At 40.8% G+C, this 23,739-nt stretch overlaps 1 protein-coding gene across 1 annotated transcript in view; it reads left to right on the forward strand.

Moving 5' to 3' along the window:
• TANC1 (tetratricopeptide repeat, ankyrin repeat and coiled-coil containing 1) overlaps positions 1-23,739 on the forward strand; it is a 201,141-nt gene that overhangs the window by 138,375 nt on the left and 39,027 nt on the right. The window contains exons 8-15 of the mRNA XM_054970196.1: positions 1,240-1,365; positions 5,917-6,198; positions 8,389-8,540; positions 11,285-11,516; positions 13,032-13,198; positions 14,864-15,471; positions 17,890-17,998; positions 19,143-19,265. Of these exons, the coding sequence (XP_054826171.1) occupies positions 1,240-1,365; positions 5,917-6,198; positions 8,389-8,540; positions 11,285-11,516; positions 13,032-13,198; positions 14,864-15,471; positions 17,890-17,998; positions 19,143-19,265 (1,799 nt within the window). The remainder of the gene's footprint in view (positions 1-1,239; positions 1,366-5,916; positions 6,199-8,388; positions 8,541-11,284; positions 11,517-13,031; positions 13,199-14,863; positions 15,472-17,889; positions 17,999-19,142; positions 19,266-23,739) is intronic.

Genomic DNA, 23,739 nt, shown 5'->3' on the forward strand with positions numbered 1-23,739 from the left:
GTGAAATTTACTTTATTTGACTCTTGGCCTAGTTGAAAAACTTCGGCCTGTGTGATTTTTTTCATTGCCATAGAATGTATAGTTATAGGTCTTTGCTCTGACGGCCCAGATTGATACCATGACTTTTTGTAGCTTGATTTATCTGTTTCTTGTTGACTCTTGTCTGTTCTTTATCTAGAGAGTAAGATAACACCTTGGACAGTCAGGCCACATTTACCTGGTTTGGTAACTCCTGCACTTTCTTTTAAAAGTGCCCAGGCTTCATTTATTTTTGTTTTAATGGTTGTACAAATCAGACCTTTGGTATGCTGTCTGTCCATCACCATTCCTTGGCTGGGGTATCATACCAGTATCATAAAGCTTCCCGTCCACACTTCTGTGATTAGAAATATACACAAAGAGGTAATTTGCTTTTGTGACAGCATATCTGATACCTCTCTGCCACTGTGTGTAATAATGAACAAATTAGACTATTTTATTTAAATATTTGTATTTTGTTTCTTACAAAATAAAATACAGAAACAGTACAAAAATATACTACCTGCCTAGCTCTCTGTTAAATGGTTCTGTATTCCTGTGGTGGACCTGGGAACATGTCGTATCATGTAGTTTGGCCCTAAGTTACCTGCAACAATATGAATTTCTGTAAAATTGCCTGTTGCTTTTCAACTCTTCTGCCTTTGTGTCTTCATATGAGAACTTCTAGGGGGAACAACTTCAATGGTTCTGTGCTAGAGCACGCATTGCACTTAACATACCATAACCTCCCAGTAGCATAGATCTGCTTTTCAGGTATGTTCACCTAGGTATAAGAACACATGCAAATATTCTGTGATTGGGACTAATCACTAGGTCTACTTTATGGCTGGTGCTACTAGAAGTACCAGAATATAAACTACAGCCGAAACTGGAATATTCTGTTTTGTGCGATACAGCTGCAATAAGCCACTTTTGGGCTCTACTGCTGATATTACTCTGACCAGATGACATTCTCCCCTGGCTAGTCTAATCAGACAGGATATTATAACTTCTTTTAAGATATTTTAACATCATTTATGATTTTAACAATTTTATTTATTTAAGTATATTGTGATAGTCAATCCCTAGACATGCTAGATATGTAATCAATGTATTTCTCATATGTTATTGTATATATTACTGACTTAGATTCTGATCCTTAGATTCTGATCCTGGATCGTAATAATAATGATGAAAACTAAATGACATTCTTATTTATAGCAACCAGTTCCACCAAGCTAGAAGACCTGAGCTATTTGGATGGACAGAGGAATGCTCCCTTGAGAACCTCAATTCGCATGCCGTGGCACAACACTGCTGGAGGGAGAGTTCAGCAAGAAATCAAAGGTATTAATATATTTGTCCATTTTCAGGATGTCTGTAGTTTATGAAAGCCTAGTGGAAGGTGTACCAATCAGGAAGAAGTCCTACAAAATCCAAATTAATACCACGGGGGACATACTAGATGTGATGCAAGAGGTGCATGATCAGGATCCATAATGGGTGTATTGAGGATTTTATGTTTCAAAGCAGATATGTGGTGGATTTGCTGGGGAAGAGAATCGTTTGTAACCCTTTCCTCTCTTACAGTTTCCCTGATTTAAATCTCATTCACCTCCAAACATGAAACACTTTGCCCATATGAAACTGCTATGAGTGGGGGTGGGGGTGGGGTAGCGATTGAAAAATTCTCGATCATATTAGCTGGTCTACACGGCTGCTTTTTGAAGTTTAAAAAAAACAAAGAAGAAAAGTAGAAGGTCCAGATCTTCAACATCAGGTTCCTCAAACAAGCGTGTTCTAGGCTCTGGATTCTGAAAGTTGCCTCAGAATCCAAATTATAGTCTTGAAGAGCTTCTCCGGCATGTGTGAAATCTGCATCTCCATTTTCCTGTGTCTGCTGGGCTAATAACCTGCTGTCGCATTACTATATCCCTTGTCAAGAGGCCGAAGAAGTCAGTGCTATTACATGTTTAATAGTTTGGACTTCTCTCTCTGCCTAGCCATAAGAACAATAAGATCCAACCCTGCTGCATCAGACCAAAGGTCTGTCTAGCCAGGGATCTGATTTATCAACAGTGCCTCCAGGAACTCTGCATCAGAATAAGAAGGCAGTAGCTTTTTCTCCTACTTGTTCTCTGGAGAGCAGCTGCTTTACAAATATAGCCACATGCTGGCTACAGGGAAATGTTTTGTGCTGAAATGTGTTCTGTTTTTATATCTTGCTTTGCTCATCAGATTAAATTGGGGAGGGGGCACCCAGTCCCTGTTCCATAGGAATGGTAGTTCTTCACACCTGGATGCAACAAAAATACATTAAAAACAGGTCAAACAAAGGGAGAGCAAGTGTGAAAACTATATACGTTCAAAGAAAAAAATGAACGTTAGTGCATCTGTAGAATGTTGAGAAATATTTTAATTAACTAATTAACCTACAAGAATGTCATATTAAGATTTAAATATGTCAGAGGCTGAACCCAAGAAAAACCAACGTTCATCTGTAACAAGCTCTCTTGCCTGTGTCTAAACTAAGCTTCCACTACTCCAAAGGAAAGATTTATCTTTTCTTTTGGACAGTGTTCAGCAATTAGTTCAAGACCTGTCAAGCAAAATTGTTCTTTGAACTGTTTGCTCATAAGTAGAGATGGGCACGAACCTGAATACAAACCAAAAAAACCCACGAACCAGTGGTTCGTGGAAGCTCGTTTCCACGAACTTCCATGGAACTGGTCTACTGGTTCTGTTTGGTTCATATTAACAGACAACACCGCTTTCTGTGCTGCTTCAAAGCTGCAGGGAAAGGAGCAGTTTAAAGGGCCATTTCCCCGGGGAAGTGGCCCTTTAAACTTTTCCTGCCGCTTGCAAGTGGCAGGTCCCTTTAAACTATCAGCTGGCAGGCAGCAGGAGGGATCCCCCCCTTGCCGCCTGCCAGCTGAAAGTTTAAAGGGACCTGGCACTTGCAAGAGTCAGGGCCCTTTAAATGGCCCAAATCCCAGCCTCCCACCCACCTCCATCCCCATCCCCCCACCGCCCCAGCCTCAGCCCCACACTTATCTTGTCTCGCAGCTCGGGTATTCTCCGTGGCTGCAGTGTCCTCCCCCTCCTTCCGTGAGGGGTGGGAAGGCCCTTTTTGGCCTCTTGTGCAGCTGTGCGGGCCCACAGAGCAGCAGAGGAGGCCGAAAACAGCTGTGCAGCTGTGCGGGCCCGCAGAGCAGCGGAGGAGCCCTCAAATGGGTGCCATGGCGGGCCCGCACAGCTGCACAGGAAGCCGAAAACTGCCTTCTCACTCCTCGTAGGAGGAGGGGGAGGAGGCCACGGGACCAGAGGGTGGCGGAGAACACCAGAACCACGAGACAAGGTAAGGCTGGGAGGTGGGGGCTGGGGTTTGTGGGGTTTGGGCTGTTTGAAGGGCCCTGCCATTTGTAAGTGGCAGGAAAGGGCCCTTTAAACGATCAAATGCCCCTTTCCCTGCTGTTGCTCAGCGGCCGGAAAGGGGCTTTTAAACCCTACGAACCACGAACTGGTTACGAACTTGCCCCAGTTTGTGGGAGTTCATGGTTCCTGGTTCGTGGAAACCCCACGAACTGCACGGTTCAGTTTTTTGATGGCTCGTGCTCATGTCTACTTATCAGTACATTTCTTTAGAAAAGATTCTTTATTGCTTTGCCGCTTCTAATCAAAGTACTCAGACACCTGTTAATTTCTTTTATTGAAAATACACTATTTTTTTAATGACTCAAGTAGTTAAAAAATATATGATTATTAATGTAAGTCCTACAAAAATTGAACACAGAAAGGCAATCGGAATTAAATTTGCTAACAATTACTAACTCTTAAGTTTAAGATAATCAAAGTTCTTATGAAATGCATTAAGATTTTCATAGCCTACATTGCGAAGATAAGAATCACCTAATCTTACCTAATCTTCATGAGATCTCTTCCAATCAGAACTCTAACTGATTATCTAGATGTGTTATAGGTTATCATATGCAAATATCTAAGATCTTTTCACGTAATAGCATAAGCAAACTATGATTGGTTTAATGCTTCATTGAATATTCATAATTTATATTATATAACCTAATTAGCAAAAAAATGACATTGTAGCCAACTTGCAAAACAAAGCTATAAATCTGCGAGAAATGACAGGAAGAGTTAAGATACTAGATCAGTATTGGTCCAGTCTCTGATAAAGAAACATTAATCTAGATGGAGTCCACTATTTTTAATTAGCTGTCAAAAGATTAAAACACACCTGTTTTGGTTACCTAACACTCTAAAAAAAAATGCACAGACAGTTCATTAAAAGTTTAAAAGTTCACCTAGAATACAAGCCATTACTATGTATTAGCTTAGTATTTATTAGTATAATGTGCTTTAATCTATATTATTGCAACACATCCGAAGAGAAACAATGTCTAATATTCACTGATTCTCTAGTCTGTCACTCCAAATGCTAGTTTACAAATTATCAGTGTTCATCATGTGTGTTTTCTGTAAAAATGTAAGAAGGAAAGCCACGGCAATTTGGATAAATGAGAAATTTATATTGGTGGCATTGTGCTTGTCACAATGATTCTGGAAACAGTCAATCTGTTTACATCTGTAGTTAAGTATAATTTTCATGTTCTAACAGAGTGGTTGCTGTTTCCTAGGTTACTTTTCATGCTAGCCATGAACTTGAAGTTTGCATATAAGAGGGACCATCCTGGTTACTTACCATATGGTCTTCTGGGTTGATGTGGGATAGAGCAGTGCCACAGTGAGAGGCGTGCTATTCTTTTAATATATGAACTGGACTAAAGAGGGGTCTAGTTATGTGGACAGCTTTTATTCAGAGTCCTCTAGACTGCAGTGCAGTGGATTAAGTGAAAATGGCATCACAAGTGTAAAGAAATAGAATCCATTTATTGACCTTCTCATTACTCAGACTTCACAAAGTAGAGAGTTCTACATATGTTTGTTTATTAAAATATCCACCCTGAGCCCGCTGATGATGCAGGGAGGGTGGAGTATAAATCTAATAAATTAAATTAAATTTATACCCCATCTTTCATCTTGTCTTAAGGCGGCTTACATTCTGTGCAGGGAAAATATAAATGACTTTAATACAATGTGTACCAGTCTGGTTTGAGGGTACAGTGCACTGAGGTTATTGTCTTACTTTCTTAGTTTCTTCTCAGTTTCTTGTAAGCAATATCTGTCCTTTTAGGAGCCCCGTGGCGCAGAGTGGTAAGCTGCAGTACTGCAGCCCAAGCCCTGCTCACAACCTGAGTTCGATCCTGACGGAAGCCGGGTTCAGGTAGCCGGCTCAAGATTGACTGAGCCTTCCATCCTTCCGAGGTCGGTAAAATGAGTACCCAGTTTCCTGGGGGTAAAGTGTAGATGACTAGGGAAGGCAATGGCAAACCACCCTGTAAAAAGTCTGCCAAGAAAACATTGTGTTGCGATGTCCCCCCATGTGTCAGTAATGACTTGGTGCTTGCACAGGGGACTACCTTTACCTTTACCTATCTATCCTTTAACAGGACTTCCTGTCTCTTTACAACCTGACAACATGTTATATATTAAGCCCTCATACAACTTGTCAACAATTTTCAAAGATAATCAGGCCCTTAAAAATATAAGCATGTGATTTGAAAAAAAAATGTAGTTTTGTTTTGCTTAAACTTTGAATGGAAACCATTTAAAGTTTGTAAGCCATCCTTACAAAATTAGTTGTGTGTGTTTTGCTCTGACAGTTTTGGTTCAGGGCTCGGTTGGCAGTGTATGTTCAAACAGATTATTTGCAGCTTCTAAAACTTCTTTAAAGTTGAATGCTTGTGCTTTAAATTGACACTTTAAAAAAAGGCATAACATATTTTCTTCTAACCAGTACTTTCCCTTCTCTCTTCTCAGCACGTTTTGCCCCCTATAAGCCTCAAGACATTTTGCTAAAGCCACTGTTGTTTGAAGTGCCAAGCATAACAATGGACTCTGTGTTTGTCGGAAGAGACTGGTTGTTTCAAGTTATAGAGGAAAAGCTGAAGAATACAGAGCAGGCTGAAACCAGGGGAGCTGCCATCGTTGGAAATGTGGGATTTGGAAAGACTGCTATTATCTCAAAACTTGTGGCACTTAGCTGCCATGGAAGTCGCATGAGGCAAATTGCTTCCACTAGTCCAAGTTCTTCTCCTAAAAGTATGTTTCAGATCAATTTTGCAAGATTATTTTGCAGACTTGGAAGAAGGGTTCAAAATGCCACATTATCAAAAAATAATTTTAGCATGTATTTACTACATGAATTAGAGTTTCATAGAAAGAAAAAGTTATTACCTCTTACAAAATCAGTAGTACCTCTTCTTTCTTTCCTTCCTGCCTTTGCTAGTGTGTGGAAATGATCCACGTTTCTTCACAAAGCCCCATCACCTTCTAATGCACACCTGTGTAATGTGTGTAATGTACAGAATGTTTATGTCCCCTTTCATTGTACTAATTTTTTTTCTTGGCATAATATGCCTGTGTGATTTCTCAACTAGGTTTCTAAAATGTTGTCTTGTGTACCAATGTTGGTTTCACTGACTACAGGGGTAATCATTCATTATACAACTCTTTTTATATTTTTATGCTTTCTTGTTCGTTAGCTCAGTTACCATTATAAGCAGTTCTTCTGATAGGAAGCTGAGAATATTTCTTGTGTGAGTTTGTTCATCCTGTATGTGTGTATGATCCCCCATCACACACACATTTTATTTTTTTTTTATTTACTTTAGATGTTTATTCCGCCCTCCCTGCGAGACAAGCCCAGGGCGGATTACATTAAGTAAAAAACATTCCATATAATTTACATCCAAAAGACAATTTAAAACAATAATAGCAAAACAGTACAGTATAAATATATAAAACAGTTTGATACACAACATAGCAGCTTGGGTTTTTTTTGTTTTTTGTAAATAGAGTTTTGTTTCTAGTAGAGATCCTGGATAAAAACATTTTAAAATCCATAGAACTGTAGGTTAGAAAGCTAAACCTGTCTTGAAAAAACCTACTCTGAAGAAAATGAGAGAAGCCTACTCAGGCAAAGTAGGTGAAAGGATTATTGTGTTGACAGAGTCGCCTGCTGTTATATTTGGTGGCCTCTGGGTGGAGGGAACTAGAGAATACCTTCCTCAGCTGGTCAGCGCAGTAGAGACAGTTCCCAGGTGAACATCAAAACCTATTTCGAGAATATCAGCTCCCTTTGTTTTTGTTCTACCTGTGTGTGTGTGGCATCCAGGGTTTTTTAAAATGAGAACTCATGGCAGCAGGTGTTTCATGCTGCTTCTAAAGATCTCTGTGTTGTGGAGTAGGTATGCAGTCTGTGTGTGGTGGGGGGAGAGGCAGGAACTGATGAGTGAAGGGAAGCTGGAATTTCAGAGAAGGGAATTTCAGCTAGAACTGTAGCCAAGAGAGCCTTCGGCTGAAAAAGGGTTGACAGAGCATGATGTAAAATATGAAGAATACGGAGTGAAGTAATATGGAAATTAAATTTGTGAAGAGAGCAGCAATCTCTTACTGATTGTACAGCTCATTGATAATCCCACAAATTAACCCTTCATTTGTTTCTTTTAGTTATTTTTCATGCTAGCCAAATAAAAAGTGTTCCATGTTGCCTAGTTTGCTGTGATTTGTGCCAGGCCCAAAGTTTGCTTTCTTGTTTCTTACGACAACACAGGCACAGTCTGATGTTCATTGCCTTGGGATGTTTGACTTTAGTGCAAACTCCTTCCCACCCCCCCACTCTCTCCCCCCCCCCCCTTCCGGACCATAAAAATTCCAAGTAGTGTGTGTCTTTAGTTTTCAAAATTGTAGTGTTTCTGGAGGGTGAGGCTTTGTGTGGCAAAATGCGGATATATTTTCTCATGACTTTAGGTATTTTGAAAATCAGAGTTTTGAGATTGCTGAGGGGAGAGTAGATTGTTTTATGCCTTCACATCAGCCAAACATTTAGGAGATGCTTGTTCCATAAAAATTTGTTTGTTTTTGTTACTGTACTACTCTGTAACAAAACGCTGACTTGAATTACTTCGGGGGAGGGGTAGTATGCCTTTTATTACAAAGAAACGTGAATGTTTATCTTCTGTTTTTGATTTGGATATTTGCTGTCATGGCATCTCTTCATTAACATAGCAGATAAACATCATCTTCAAAGTACAGTTTTGAGAAAATGCAACTGTGGGAATGAAGTCATAACTAGTAACATATGAGGGCAATCTAAGGAGTTCAAACAATGTTTAGTTTTTCCTAGAAGACTAAACATTTCCAACGTTGCATATATATATATAATTTGTACCACAAAATGATTATCGCTAGTTTTAACTCAAGATGTCTGCTTGTCTTCCCCCCGCACAGCCAATGACCCCTGTCAAGAGATTCCTCTCAGCCAGTTACCCCCTTCTATTGTTACCCCTAGTGGAATCAGTACAATCAAAACAGTGAATTGTCCTTCTGCTCCGGAACAGCAGAACCAAACAAGCGATTCAGTTAGACGTCTTGCTTCAAAGGTAACACTGAATATTTGTCACTTTTGTCAACATTGTGCCAAAAAAAAAATCAGAATTTTGGAGGGCTGTGCCTTTTTGTAGTGCTTTTTCTGAGAATTCAGGAACCCCATATACATGGTCAGGGCCATGCAACACGATAGTCCCTATTTGATTTTTCCCCAGTTTCAATAAAAATAGCAGTTCACTTGATGTCCTGTGCATAGGCAACAAGAAGACCTTGTATAACCTTGCATAGATTTCTGGATAATCCATTCCCTTTTGTTTTATTTCCCTGTAGAAGGCAAAGCTGCAGTCAGAAAATCTATAGAAATATTCTTTTTCTATCTGACTTTGGCAGATGGTGATCATCACTAATTCCAAAGGAAGCTACAGCTAGTTTATTCAGTGTGGCTTCCTGCAATGCATGTAATAAGATGGAGGGGAGGATAAAATATTTGGTTTAGCAGCTTACAGTGTTTCCGTCACTGGTGTATCTAACAGTTATATAAACTGGAATTATCAGCAAATTGCAGTGGGGACATTCTAATGCATTTATTTTTGCAAGGAGGATTGTGAAAGGAGAAAAAGCTTTGCAATGTGTTGTAGATAGGAGAGGATTTGGTTTGGTATTGAAATATTATGTTAAAGGGGAGAAAATTCCCTCTTAAAAATACTCAGTACACTTTTTATGTAAGAACTGTCCCAATGTTGACATCATCAAAGCAATTGTTATATTTAGAATGTCTTAAGCCAGGTCCGTTCAACTTAACCTACAAATGTATGTAGTCAGAAAGTTTTGCCCTGTATACTGAAAGACAGGCCTCACACAGGTCTCCCTGGAACACTGGGTCTGAAAAAGTTTTTGAGGTGTTACCAGTTCAGCTTCTTGGTTCTGCACAGCATTCTTTGCTGACACAGTGATTGCATTTGGACTTAGCCATGCATTTATTTGTGTTTGTAAAACTGTGTCTGTACTTTTTCCACAAAGTGCTGTTAGATATTTGGAAATATATTTGGGAAGGTAGGTAATATGACTTGTAAGGATAAGAAATTCCATCAACGTAGGAAAACGGTCGTCATGAACCATTCTCCCCACCCTTTCTCCTCTCATTTCTAAAGTGAATTTCTTTCTGTGTGTGTGAGCTTTGAATTTAGTTTTATCTTGATATCTGCATCAGCACTAACATGATAGTGGTAGTAACCATTAATATGAAACTGAGGAATGCGTTAGAGTTCACAGACTTTGCTTATGAGGAAATTGAATACTATTAACTTTGTTCAATGTTTGGTATCTATGTAACATTAAATTATCAAGTGAAAATCATTCTTATTTTTTAAAGTTGGGCATTCTCCCCCCCCCCCCCCCTAATATTCTGTGTCAAGCCATTGAGAATTTTTCCTCTGGGTGGATGAGTTAGTTAGAAGTTTAATTTGATGCATTACGGCTGTGCAGATTTCCAAAGCTTCTGATGCTTAACAAGGAGCCAAAAAGCTGCTTCCCGGGCATCCATCTTCTATAGATGTATGTTTTTAAGTCCTATGAATTTCAAAAGAATTTGAGCACACTTTTTCTGCAGTCTGGCCATGTTTATATTGTAATATCTCTGAGTGCTGAGCAGGGCCGGATTGAGGGGGGGGCAGGGGGTAGTCTGCCCCCTGCGCCCCCAGGGAGGGGGTGCTGGGAGCAGCTGCCAGCTGCCAGAGGGCGCAGGCAGCCTTGCAGCCCCCCCGCGCTGCCTTTCGCCTGCCCTGCAGGACGGGGGGTGGCCAGCTTGCCGCACACCCCCTGTCCTGCAGAGCAGGCAAAAGGCAGCGTGGGGGGCTGTGGGGCTGCCCGCGCAGCGCTGCCTTTTGCCTGCCCTGGAGGGCAGGGGGTGCGCAGCAAACCGTCCGCCACCTGTCCTGCGGGGCAGGTGAAAGCAGCGAGCGGGACTTCCCAGCCCCGCACACTGCCTCTGTTACGCCCTGCGTGATGATGTCACCTGAGTGACGTCATCACACACTGCGGGGAGCGCGTGGTTGCGTGTGCGGTCGCCAGCCTAGCGTTGCCCCAGGCGCGGGCAACCCTAGGTCCGGCGCTGGTGCTGAGAATGGCTATCCCAAGTCATATTATTGCTATATTCCCTTTACTGCAGTGCTTTACAAGCTTACCACTTAGTAATAACCTATTGAAAATGTTTTTCATCTGCATGTAAAATGCTATAGCTATACATGAATGTTTTTTACTTTTGAAAGAAAAGAGAAGGTTACTGTACTTTAAAGTAGAAGGTAAAGAGCAGTCGAGAGAACATATCCAATTTTATTTATTTAAAATATTTATATGCCGATCTTTCTCCTGTGTATCTCAGGACACAAGGTGGGAGACTGTAGTATAAAAAAAATTGATACGGCAAACATTAAAACAATACATATAAAATATTAAAAACCAATCTAAAAACAGCTTACATCCCCAAAACACCTAAAATATAATGGTCAGACCAGATATGCAGTACTGTTGTTAACTTACCATTGTGTAAGAATATTTTGCTCATGGAGTGTACTTACCTTGTCTAACCAAATTCTTAATGATTAAAGTGAAATTATATATTGGAAAAGGACTGTGACATCTGCATTAAAAATGTGTATTTATTCATTTACTACTAAATTTCATTTTGTGGGATGATTTAAAAGACCCATTAAAATCTGTGTTCAGCATGTTATCCCATTGAGTGTTACCAAGTTTAATCGCCATAAATTCTAAATGGTACTTTTTCTTCCTCCTAAAGGTTGTTGCCTATCACTACTGCCAAGCTGACAATACATATACGTGTCTTGTCCCAGAATTTGTACATAGCATTGCAGCTTTACTCTGTCGGTCACATCAACTAACAGCATACAGAGACCTTCTGATAAAGGAACCACACCTACAAAGCATGCTTAGCCTTAGGTCCTGTGTTCAAGATCCAGTAGCCGCATTCAGAAGAGGAGTGCTGGAACCACTTACTAACCTTAGGAAAGGTATGCTAAAGAGAATCTGTTTTTCAAATGAATTCAGATGCAAACTATGGTGCTGTCAAGTGCGTCAGACATTTCTTGATCCTAATAGGGCTGCATTTGGTCTTGTGCTAAACAAGATAGCAAAACTTACCAAGAAAATAAAACATTTCAAACTATTGCTAATTCAGCTGCATTTTGTGTGGTTCAGACCACATTTAGAAAAGTAAATTGATTTGTAAGCTATAAATGAATAATGAACACCTACATTTATGTCAAGACATTACTAGGTTAATCTTACACATTGGCTGATGTGCTTATAAGCCATCTGTAGTGCATGTCATATGATATATTAATTATTCAGGAAGCTCTGAGAGTCCATTTACAAAATGGAACCTTAACAGAAGTTGTGATGTTTCAGCAACAGCATACATAGGCTTCAGTAACATGGCAGCTGTCTTTGATACTATGAATTGCAGTTGCTGTCCAAATGTCTCAGAATGCTTAAGAAAATGGAAGAAACTAAATGTTGTAAGCTGCCTTGATCTCCTCTAAGGTGGAAAGGCTGCTAATAAATGTTTTAAACAAGTAAATAAATGTTTCTCAGGAAAGACAGACTGGAAATACAGGAAGCTACTTATTTATTATATCACTTATAGTCCACCTTTCTCATTGAGACTCAAGGTGGATGACACAGTGTGAGATTAGTACAGTCAATTTCAAAGACATTTCCATAAACAATTCTCTGCTGCAAAGTAGAGAGGAAGATGATTTGCTGCAGAAAATCATGCCACTTTCCCAGTAACTTCCCATTTGGGTTCTTTTCATCCAGTTGGGGCGCCCAGGTGCATGTTTCTTGCCTGATAACCTCCCATCAGAGAGAGCAGCTGAGGGGGCAGCTCTGGTGGTTTGTTTACTCTTCAGCCAAGATTGCAAACCGGGGTTGGTTCCCACTTGCATTTCTGCTCTGCACACAAACTGTGGTTTGCCTGTTCAAATACTATGGCAAGCCATGGGTTTCCACAAATGAGAAAATAAATAATTGGAGATCATGATGAGGGAGAAGAAAATATATGTAAACGCGATCATCCGTGTATAGTCAGTGTGTGTTTTATGATGTGTCCAAACTAAGGTGCTGTAATTTTCTAAAATATCTTGCGTACAATTACAAGTCAAAAACATGAAAATGACCACATTTTTGAAGAAATTCAAATCTCTAAGTCAATTCTAAATATTTGGAATAGGCGTCTATGTCTGTGATGTGGAAAAATAGTTCCTGCATAGCATGTTAAAGGGTGTTTATCTCTGTATGGGATCTTGGCACAAGTTTGTTAGAAAATGGAGACATACCATATATTTTTGTGGGGAAGGTATGAAATGATACACACAAGGAGGTAGTACCAGCCCTGTGTTGTTTTTACAGCAGCAAATGTTCCATCATCGATGAAATAAAATTGACTTCCCCTAAAAGGGGAGGGATATAAGATGATACTGGGAAAGTATACATCTTAATTGCTTTTCTACTTTATTGCCTTTCAGAACAGAAAATTCCACAAGAAGAATGCATCATTTTGATAGATGGCTTAAATGAGGCTGAATTTCATAAACCTGATTATGGGGATACAGTTTCTTCATTCATCGCAAACATTATCTCTAAATTTCCTCCCTGGTTAAAACTAATTGTGACTGTACGAACAAACTTTGAGGTAATACTTTTTAAAATGTGTTCCTTACAGTTGCTTAAAGTTCAGGGAAAGGAAGTATTAAATTAAACAAGACAATTAACATTAATTATCATCAGAAATGATAATTGGGCAGTTTAAACAGTTGTTGCTTGTGGGGGGTGGGCTGGCTGTCACTCACTCATAATCAGCAGAGCAAATGTGCAAAGGTTCACACTTTGTGTTTGCTGTTGGACCAGTAATTATTTGTATTCAGCAATTTGGTTACTCAAATCCAAATTCGTTGTTGCCAAATGCTGCTGTGTTCCTTCCTTCCCGCTGTACTCCCATTGCTTGTCCCTAACATTCACATTTGGAATTTTAATGCGTTGTGTACTTATAATAACAACAACAACAACAACTGTATTTATATACTGCTCTTCTAAACAGATTAGTGCCTCACCCAAAGCGGTGAACAAGTTAGTGTTATTATTATCCCCACAATACAGCTGGGCAGCTGGGGCTCAGAGGAGTGGCTTACCCAGGGCCACCTACTGAACTTATGGCAGTAGTGGGATTTGAACCAGTAGAGTGCTGATTCACAGCTGAACCACTTAACCACTGTGCTACAGGACTGTGCAACAGGACGAGTTGTGAAGGTAGCAATATACAGTGTCTTTTGATAACCGAAAGCAGGTTTTTTAACCTTGTTGAAGCTGTAGGCACTTTTAGAATTTTGAGAGCAGGTCGTAGATACCACAACAAAACCTGCAAAAAGTTGGCAGGTTCCGTGGAATGTTGGGGTGGTCCGCTTCTCCTTGTGATGGAAGGAGCCGTTTCCAGATGGGTACTCCCCATAGATACAAAAACGATACCTCCTGGTTTCTTTCCACTTGGATGGAGACGAAAGCCAGGTTTGAGTCTGTGCTTTGCAGAAGAAGCAAGTGGTCACCAAGAAGCATCTTGGGCACGGGGTGGGGATCACTGGCCTAAAGCAAGGATGTTGTAGGAAAAAGCATATTCCTAAAACGTAACTCCGTTCGCCAGGTTGGCTTTTGCATTTCCAGCCGCATTTTGCATTTTCTTGTCTTATCAACAGTGCTACTGAGCTCTTGTTCTTACCCATAGCAGGTCCTGAGACTGTGACTGAAGGGATTTTAGATAGCTTTTCAACTTGTGCACCACTATCCAGCTTTGGTTAAAGGAGGGAACTGCAGAAAGACTAATCAGGCCAGGAGGGGGAAAAACTCAACCACAACAGATCAAAACAATAAAGATGCCCTACTTAAGACTGTAGGTGAGGGTTTCATATACGCAGATGTTCTTGATGCTAAAAAATCCCTGCACATTAGAGCTAGATGTTGGATTGAGGAGTTGGGGCCTAGCAGTCTTCCCAATAGGCAAGGTTTGTATGTATAGAGATCTTAAATGTACAGGGAAGAATTCAATCATGCAGTTTTTCCACCTGCAGTCTGAAATGGTATAGTCCAATAACAGTTCTTCCACATCTGTGTGATCCTGGTCATATAGTCAATTTGCTCGCTCATCAAATCCACATCTGTAGTAGAGTTTAGTCTTATTCCAGCATTATCTGCTGCACCGGGTTACATTTTGTTTTAATGTCTTCCCTATATCTAGCAAGTTTAAATGCCATCCATACCCCTATGAAATGTGTAACACACTGAAGTATGTTTTTGTGATTTAATACAGGAGTTAACATGCTCACATCTTTTCTTCACAATTTCCCTGGATGATTTCCCTGACAACAAAGAAATACAAGCTGATTTGAATACCTATATTCAGTACAGGATCAGTGCCAGCCAGGATATTGTAAACAACATATCTCTGAATGGAAAAGCGGATGCTGCTATCATTGGGAAAGTGAGCAACCACTTGATCATGAGGAGCATGGGATCTTACCTCTACTTGAAACTGACGCTAGATCTCTTTCAGAAGGGCCACCTAGTAATCAAAAGTGCCAGCTACAAAGTAGTCCCAGTCTCCCTCTCAGAGCTTTATTTGCTTCAGTGCAATATGAAATTCATGACTAACTCGTCGTTTGAAAGAGCCCTACCCGTGCTCAATGTGGCTTTAGCATCACTTCATCCAATGACAGATGACCAGATTTTTCAAGCTATTAATGCTGGACAGATACGTGGTGAACAGGAGTGGGAAGAATTCCTTCAGCGGATGGAGGCCCTTTCAGGTTTTCTGATAAAGAGACGTGATAAAACACGGATGTTTTGCCATCCTTCCTTCCGGGAGTGGCTTGTTTGGAGAGCAGACGGTGAAAATACAGACTTCTTGTGTGAACCAAGGTAAAACATTTATTTCGAAAATTTCTACGCTTCCTCTCCAGACGCATGCGTGATGCGGCTTACAATTAATATATTATCAATATGAAAAACAGCAAACCATTAAAACAAGCCAGAGACATAAAAGCAGAACAAAACTATCCATAAAACAAACATCATACCAGAAGACGATCATAAAACAGGCTAGAAAGATAAAACCTGTAATTTAAAAACCTGGGTAAAAAGGGTGTGTTTTGGCTTGATGCCAGGTGAGCCTCAAGTAGAAAGCAGCATGCTAAAGTGGAGGTGCCACTACAGAAAACGTCCTGCCTTAAGTCGTCATGGAGGTTGTATCAGTTACTCTGGCCCCAAGCCTTAAAGGTAAAAATCAGCACTTTGAATTGTGTACAGGAACAGAAGCATAGCCATGGTAGATATTTAAGCACAGCCGTGATATCATCACTATGTACAGTGGATAGAAATCACTTCTGTGTGTGTTTTTGTAAGATGTGAGGCTGTGACAGTAGGGAAGTGTTTGGTTAAAAAAGATGAAAGGGAAAAACTATTCTCTTGTAGTGCCAGATTGCTTTATTTTCTTTTCCATCTCAAGCAAATGTTATAGAATAAAAGCAGAGAAGAGAGTACGTATCTGTAAAGCAGAACTGATTCCTTCCAGTAGTGATTGGCCTGTAAATGTCATTGCTTTGGTTGCATTGTGCCCTCTGTAGGCATGACGCTATTTCTGGATCTGCTATGAAGCATCTTTCTAATTCTTTGTGGACTTCCTTTACGAATGAACTCTCCACCATTGCAGACTCTTATTTCTTCTGATGGGACAACAAATCCTTCTCAGGCTTATAGAGATTATGGCCACTGTTAGAGATTGGATAAATGTAGTTGGTAGAACCATTAGGGAAAAGGCTTTATGTTCTTGAATTTCAGATTGCTTTTTTTCAACTGTTAACTTGCGTCTGTGGTTCTGTCCCACTAATCATTTGTAAATCTAGTAAGCAGAATCTCTAATGGGATCAGTGATGTTTACACTGACATCTATATAATTTGAAAAGATACTTACTTTTGGACTTACTCTTCTGAGTCTTACAGTTTGAGTTTCTGAAATTAGAGCCAGTTCAAAAATTAATCAAGGGAGAAAGCATTTGTTGGCTGCTGAAAGGTGCTTTTATCTCCTGCAGCGTTTATCTTAGGCAAAAACACAGGAGGGTTTCTAAAAGTTGTTGCTGTAGCTATTCCTTAACGCTTAACTTGGAACTCTAGCAGTTGGGAAATATGGAACCAACTGGTGGGTAGTAGATACCAGTCAAACCCATCAGAGACCCATTGGAACCAGTTTGGTGTAGTGGTTAAGAGCAGTGGGTCTCTGGGACATTCTAATTGGAGTGTCCGACTAGAAATTAGGAGACAGAAGGTCAAGTCCCTTTTCTGCCTTGAAACTCCCTGGGTGGCCTTGGGCCAGTTGCTCTCTTAGCCTAACCCACCTCATAGGGTTGATGTGAGGATAAAATGAAGCGGGGGGGAAACGTGTGAAAGCTCTTAGATGTGCCTGAAGTAGCTCTTGGCAATATGGCTTGTAGGTTCAGTGCCAGGCAAACACTGTTCCTGTGCAGTCCATTTTAAAGGGAGAACAGTTGTGCAAGATGGATTGGGTTCACCGCCTTAAAATTGCACTAAATGATTATTAATTCTTGAAGCACTCATTGGTGTACAAAGTGTTCTACAATCTTGTTACATAATTTGCATTTTCATTTAGATTTTAAAACAGTACAGACTTCTAAATCTGCTACAACTCATGATGATAACATAAGGAACAATTCTTTGTTTATGATGAAATGCTTTTATTAGTATTAGCAACAGAACTGGGAAAGTTTTTTTTTTTTGCAACTACCGAGAACTTAATTTGTCTGCTGTTCTGAATAAAGAAAGTGACAGTGCTAGAAACTAACAAAATCTTAACCTTTCTTCATTGCTACCACCCTTTAATCAAATCCAGATGCGCTATGTAGTGACCCTGGCAGACCACATCAGACACAAGTTTACATTTCTCATGACTTGATTTGATTTAAGTATAATGTCTTTTAATCCAGAAAACCACAAGTTGAACCAGACTCATGGAACAGAACTTGGTCATTTCTTGCCTTCCTGCTACATCCCGCCCTGTCCTGCAGAAGTCATATTTGAGGGTTGGAAGATCAATTAACATGAATGGTGTGAGATGTGGCAAGTTGTAGAGTAGGAAGGGGGAACTGATTGAAATCTCCTGCTTACACAAGATGGGAGGGTTGGATCTGATGTGAACTTGTATTTCGATAGGCAAAGCAATCAGATATACTGAAATCTGTTCATGTTTTTTTCATAGGACAGTGACATTGATTAGGACTCTATTTTAAATGCTCCTTGTTTTGTAACTCTGTTTCTACCAATTAGGAATGGGCATGCTCTCCTGGCATTCATGTTCTCTCGGCAGGAAGGGAAGCTTAACCGTCAGCAAACCATGGAACTTGGGCATCACATTCTAAAAGCTCATATTTTCAAGGTAGAAACCTACATTTAATTTGGCTTCAGGGGTTTTATATGTTTATTTTGAATTAAGCCTGCCTTTGGTGAGAGGACACCCCTGACCAGTCGGTCTTTCAGCAAGCCAGTAGAGCAGAGTGGGTGGAAGCCCTTATGGCTGCAGTATCTCTGGAAAAAGAACCAAGATGCAGAGGGAGAAGCCTGTAGCCACGATGTGGCTATATATGGGGTGACCAGGATGGAGCTGGTTGGCCTAGACTGTACCTCCCAATAGATTAGAATATACCCGTGGTCAATACTAAAAATCCTTGAAGGCGTGGGGACTAAACAGGCCAGTTAATTGAACCAGGCCTGACTTAAAAGGGCAAATAGATGGAAGTTAGGGTTGGAGGAGGCAGACCACATCAGACACAAGTTTACATTTCTCATGACTTGATTTGATTTAAGTATAATGTTTTCTAATCCAGAAAACTACAAGTCGAGCTATACACATGGAACAGATCTTGGTCACTTCTTGCCTTCCTGCTACATCCGACTATGCAGAGATAATCCAGCAAGATCATCTCCTTTCCTTTACTGCTTTCTGCCTTGCCCTTGAGTACAGCCTGCGTGGAATACTGGCTTCAGGCCATTCCTCAGTCTACGGCAGCTGGCCTGCATAGACTGACCCCTCTCTCACTGCCATAATAGAACGTCCTGTAGTTATCTTTTTGTCTCCCTCTGTCCAGAAACTTAGTTCAGAAAATGGAGAATTTGAGCTTTTCAGATTGTAAAAAAAATTACTTCAGCTATTTATGTGCATGTGCACTAGACCTGAAAGTATTTAACCAGACTCCAAAAAATACCAGCGAAGGAGGTATACAGCCTCTGAATTACAGGCCTAGCTATGGGCCAGTGACTGATTTGTTGGAAGTTAAGCATTGATTTCTGATTACACAATCATATCGGTTGTTTTAGATTACTTCAGAACATTTAAAACAATTATAATTAATGCTTGTAAGAAGAACCTTTATCTGACTGAAAAACAGAGATATGTTTTCTCTTTGACATAGTTTTGTAAACGCCAAAAATTGCTACAATTTTTCTTTGGGCATGAAGTTCTTCTTTGGAGAGACGTTTTGTAATCTCATCTTTTATCACTGCCATTTGTTGTTGTCTCCTAGGGGCTCAGTAAGAAAACTGGGATTTCTTCCAGTCATCTTCAGGCTTTGTGGATTGGCTACAGCACTGATGGTTTGTCAGCAGCCCTTGCATCTTTGCGAAATCTTTACACTCCTAATGTAAAGGTGAGTGAGTAAAAATGCCATGTGCATTCAACTAACTATTTTTAAAAAAAAATCTGAACAACTCCCATTTTAACAATGGAAGACTAACTAATTCTGATTCCTCCAGTTTTCAAACGAAAACAACCTTGGCCAGATCTGGCTGTTTTTCTGGTAGCAATTGTCTGCTTTCAGTAGCCATTTTCTCAGGATAACTTTTAAGTCTTTGTTTTCCCCAGGAGAGTAAGAGGGTAGGAGAAGGACAGACTCTGCATATATGTACCTGGCGGGCACAACAACCAGCCAGGACTACTCAGCAGCTATTTTAATCAAATACCTAAGTAACGTCTCTGTTTCACAGGATTTTTACCATTTCACCGTGTTTTCCCCAATCACATTATAAACGTAGAGTCTCACTGTATACAATCAGTGTGCCCTTTATTTTATTTTTATTTATAGTCCACCTTTCTCACTGGGACTGTAGATTACATACTTTAAGTCAATATGATCTATGGCTGAGACATTCAGTAAATGATGCGATAGGGAATTGGATAGCAGAAAATCCAAAAGCAAGCAGAAATTTGATACAGAGCTAAAACAATGCTGAATCAAAGCATAAGTAAGCAGAAATCTGACACAGAAATGATACTGAAACAAAGCATAAGCAGTTTAAACATGATATGAAAACAATGCAGAAATTATCTAATAGGAGCATGCTTACAACAGGAAGTACACAGTAGTATAGTCTACAGTCCATCTCCCTTTACCAAAGCATCTTTCTGACTCATTTCATTACAGTACAGCCTTTCTGAAAAATTCAGTTTTGCATATTTAGTGGAAAGCCAGGAGAGCGGGAGCTCTCTTGACCTCATCAGGCAGGCCATTCCATAAGGTGGGGGCCACAACAGAGAATATGCATGTATAGGCCATTGTTGATATTGCCCATTTACAAGCTGTCACCAGCAGAAGGCCCTGTGCAGATGAGTGAAGCTGCTATAGTGGAGCTTAGGGAGAGAGGTGGTCCTACAGATGTGAGGAACCAAGGTCGTGAAGGGCTTTGTATGTGGTAGCCAATACCTTGAATTGAGCCAATGGGTTGATAGCAGAAGGAAAGTAATAATGCATGCTCTGCTTAACTCCTGATAATAACTGAGCTGCAGCATTCTGCAATCTGCACCAACTGCAGTCTCCGAGTTGACTTTGAGGGGAGCTCTTTGCCAGAGCTGTTACAACTACTGGGCATGAGTTTGGTGATGGAAGTGGGCAAATGTAATCAATGGCACTGTGATAGAAGATGAGGGGTGGGAACAGAAGGTTTATTGGCTCAGGTCTGATTTTTGTATGCAGGTGCACGTGCACACAAATGCATCAGATGCCTTTGGGGATAGAAGCCAAGACATGTTCTTTCTGTATGGGTGGAAGGGCTGCTGTGTGGTTCTTTGGGGAAAGGGGATGGACAAAAGAGGCAGAGGCTGGTCTTGCTATGCTTCATCCTCTCCTCATCTCACCAATGACGGGCAGCCTGCCAGCTTTTCAGAATAAGGCCAACCCACCCTTCTAATAGTATTTAAAAAGTTGGAAAAGCAAACAAGAGGGGAGGGGAAACAAGAGAAAAGAACATGTCTCTTCTTCTCTAAAAAAAGCTCATAATCATAGTCATTCACATGTAAAGCAGGGTAGGAATACATGTATATGTATATGTGACCAGAGAGCTGCCTTATTTTGCTCTGTGAAGCATTTAATTTCCTTAAATCAAGCCAGCTGGCTGCTTAGTGGACAGCAAGATGGATTAAGCAGGGATTGGAAGAAAAATGTTGAAATGAATTTTGCTGGATTTGTGTTCTTGAGCACCCTTTGACATTTTCTATTTTAAAATGCCTCTGTCAGGATCCTAGCTCCAAGAAAGTAAGGAAGGGAGGAAACATCAGCCTTGCATTTCTCTGTGCCCATGGTGCAAAGGAAAATATTGATGGTAAATAAAACTCTCAGCTGGATGGCCCAAGCTAGTCAGATCTCAAGATCTAAGCATGGTTGGCCTTAATTTGAACTTGGATGGGAGACCCACTAAGGACTCCAGGCTCCCTACATAGAGGCAATCAATAGAGGCAAACCACCTGTGAATGTCTTTTGCCTTGAAAACACTGCAGGGTTACCATAAGTTGCCTGCAAATTGACCACACTTCGTTTATTGAAATGTCTCTGAAATTGACTGTACTAACTTACACTGTAATCTGCCTTGAGTCCCAGTGAGAAAGGCGTACTATAAATAATGTAAATAAAATAACATAAATGGAGGACTATTTTACCTCCACTTACACTGTGCTGAGGAGAATCTCCTGTGTTAGGGCAACTGTCCTTAAGGACTTACACACACACAGCTCCATGCTGGGCCGAATTAAAAGTGGTAATATATTTCTCATTGAAACCAGTGGAAAAAACAATTAAATTAACAACTCTGAGAATGACCTTACATAATATTCCTAGAACTGAGTAGAAGCATCCTACCCATCCCCCATCAGTACATCAGATTTATAATAGTGGTCGCCCCAGCCTCAAAAATCACCAATTCTACTCGCATGCGTTCTGTCAGGTTCTGCCATAGGCTGAACCTATGAGACCCCGACATGCCTGACTTCAACCTTAAAAGACCTTCAGGGAATATGTGGGATCCTGCTCTATGGAAGGAGGGGGGTATACCTCACCCTCACACCCTCTCAGTCCACCCACAGGTCCCTTCAACCTGACATAATCCCAGCTGCCTTCCATGACAGCTGTCTCCATCCAGTTGTCGGTCTTCCTCTTCCTCTTCCTCTTCCTCTTCCTCCACCTCCTCTCCATGGCTGCCTCACCTCCCCCCCCACAACCCACCACACCCTGTGGTGGATTCTCCTTATATCCTTTCCCCTATTCCCAGCTCCACCTGCCAGCCATGCCCCCCTCTGCTCTCTAGCCTCAGCCCTCGATGTCTCAGGCAGCCACACCTGGGTTTTCTCTGCTGGCTGCCCTGATCAGCCACAGCTGTGCTTACCTGGCTGGCTTCCAAGCTTTCCCTGCTGAGTGCCTCTGGTCGCCTCACCTGGGTGGCTTTGCTCCCAACTTTTCCTGGTCCTGGCTAATCCCCTCTAGCTTGCCTGGAGGCTGGGATGTGGTCCTGTGCTGTCTTTACTGCTGCTTTTCCTCCCCTGCCGATAAGGTTGCTGGCTGGCTTGTTGGCTGGCTTTCCCTACTTCCTGTACCTTCTCTCTCAGGTCTATTCCCCTCCTGACGGTCCTTCTCACTCTCCCTGTCCGGCCCCCTGGTCTCCCACCAGAGTGTGGGGCTAGCTGCCTTCCACCTGCCCCGCCTGACCCTCTAGGGCTTGGGAGCTGCTCCTCCCTCCTGTGGCTGGGGTGCCTCTTTCCTCCCTTCTATTGTTGGTCCGCACTAGCCCTGGGTGTTTGTTGGGGTGTCTGGGTAGTTGTCCCCCAACTGTCTCCCATCCCCTCTTCCTGGTAAGTCTGGGGGCTGAGCCTCAGACTCCAGACACATTCTACACTAGAAAATGACGTGTTAAAAAGCTATGCGAAGAGCATTTATTAGGAGCTAATGTATGAAGAATCACATTATTGGCTTCTTAAGTCTTATTTGAATGTCATGGCTGTGCATCTCCTCACAATAAAAATCACTATTTCAAAAATACTTTCCATACACAAATACATACTGCAATGATATACCAAAATAGTGTGTAAAATATTGATGATATTCATACATTTTTGGAAGAGAAACATAGACGTATTTCATATATATCCCTCTCTGGTTACCAATACCAGTGATATGATATGCAGAAAGCATCCTAGGAAATGTTTCTTCCATTTGATTTATTTAAAAAAGGATGAACAATTTGTATGTGAAAGATTGTGCATAGGTGTTTATGGCAATCACATATTTCACACAAAAACAATCATAAAATCTGTGTAGGCTGTGGAATCTAAAACCTTACTATTGTGTAATGTCGGATGAGGGGTTTTTTCACGGCATGCTACAAAAAATTGTACTCAGGATCATATTTAGTCAACAGTCTGCAAATATTTTCATGAGATTACGTTCCAGGTTAAACTTTTGTGTGTGTGGTATTGCAAATACATCAACCTGTAATTCAGATGACTGTTTTTCTAGCATTCTTTGCTTGTTTGTTGTCTTCTCAACAGAATAATGTTTACTTTTCATATTGAAGTGGCAATCAGTATTCAGAGCCCCTTTTGTTTAGAACTTCATTTTAAAGATTTATTTCAGATGTGATAAAAGAATGGAGACCGTTACACCTATATACTACATCAATCTATTACATGTATCTCTTAAACATTGTATGAGAGAGAGAAATATTTCAACCAGGTAACTCTGAGTGTTGTTACTAAAGGATTAATTTATATACATGTAGATTTATCTTCATTAATCCAGGTACAGGCTGTGTACGGAAACTGTATGAACAGCTAGAGCTTTCTTGGCATTTTTGATATTA

Source organism: Eublepharis macularius, chromosome 2, assembly GCF_028583425.1.
Source record: "Eublepharis macularius isolate TG4126 chromosome 2, MPM_Emac_v1.0, whole genome shotgun sequence".
Lineage (NCBI taxonomy): Eukaryota > Metazoa > Chordata > Lepidosauria > Squamata > Eublepharidae > Eublepharis > Eublepharis macularius.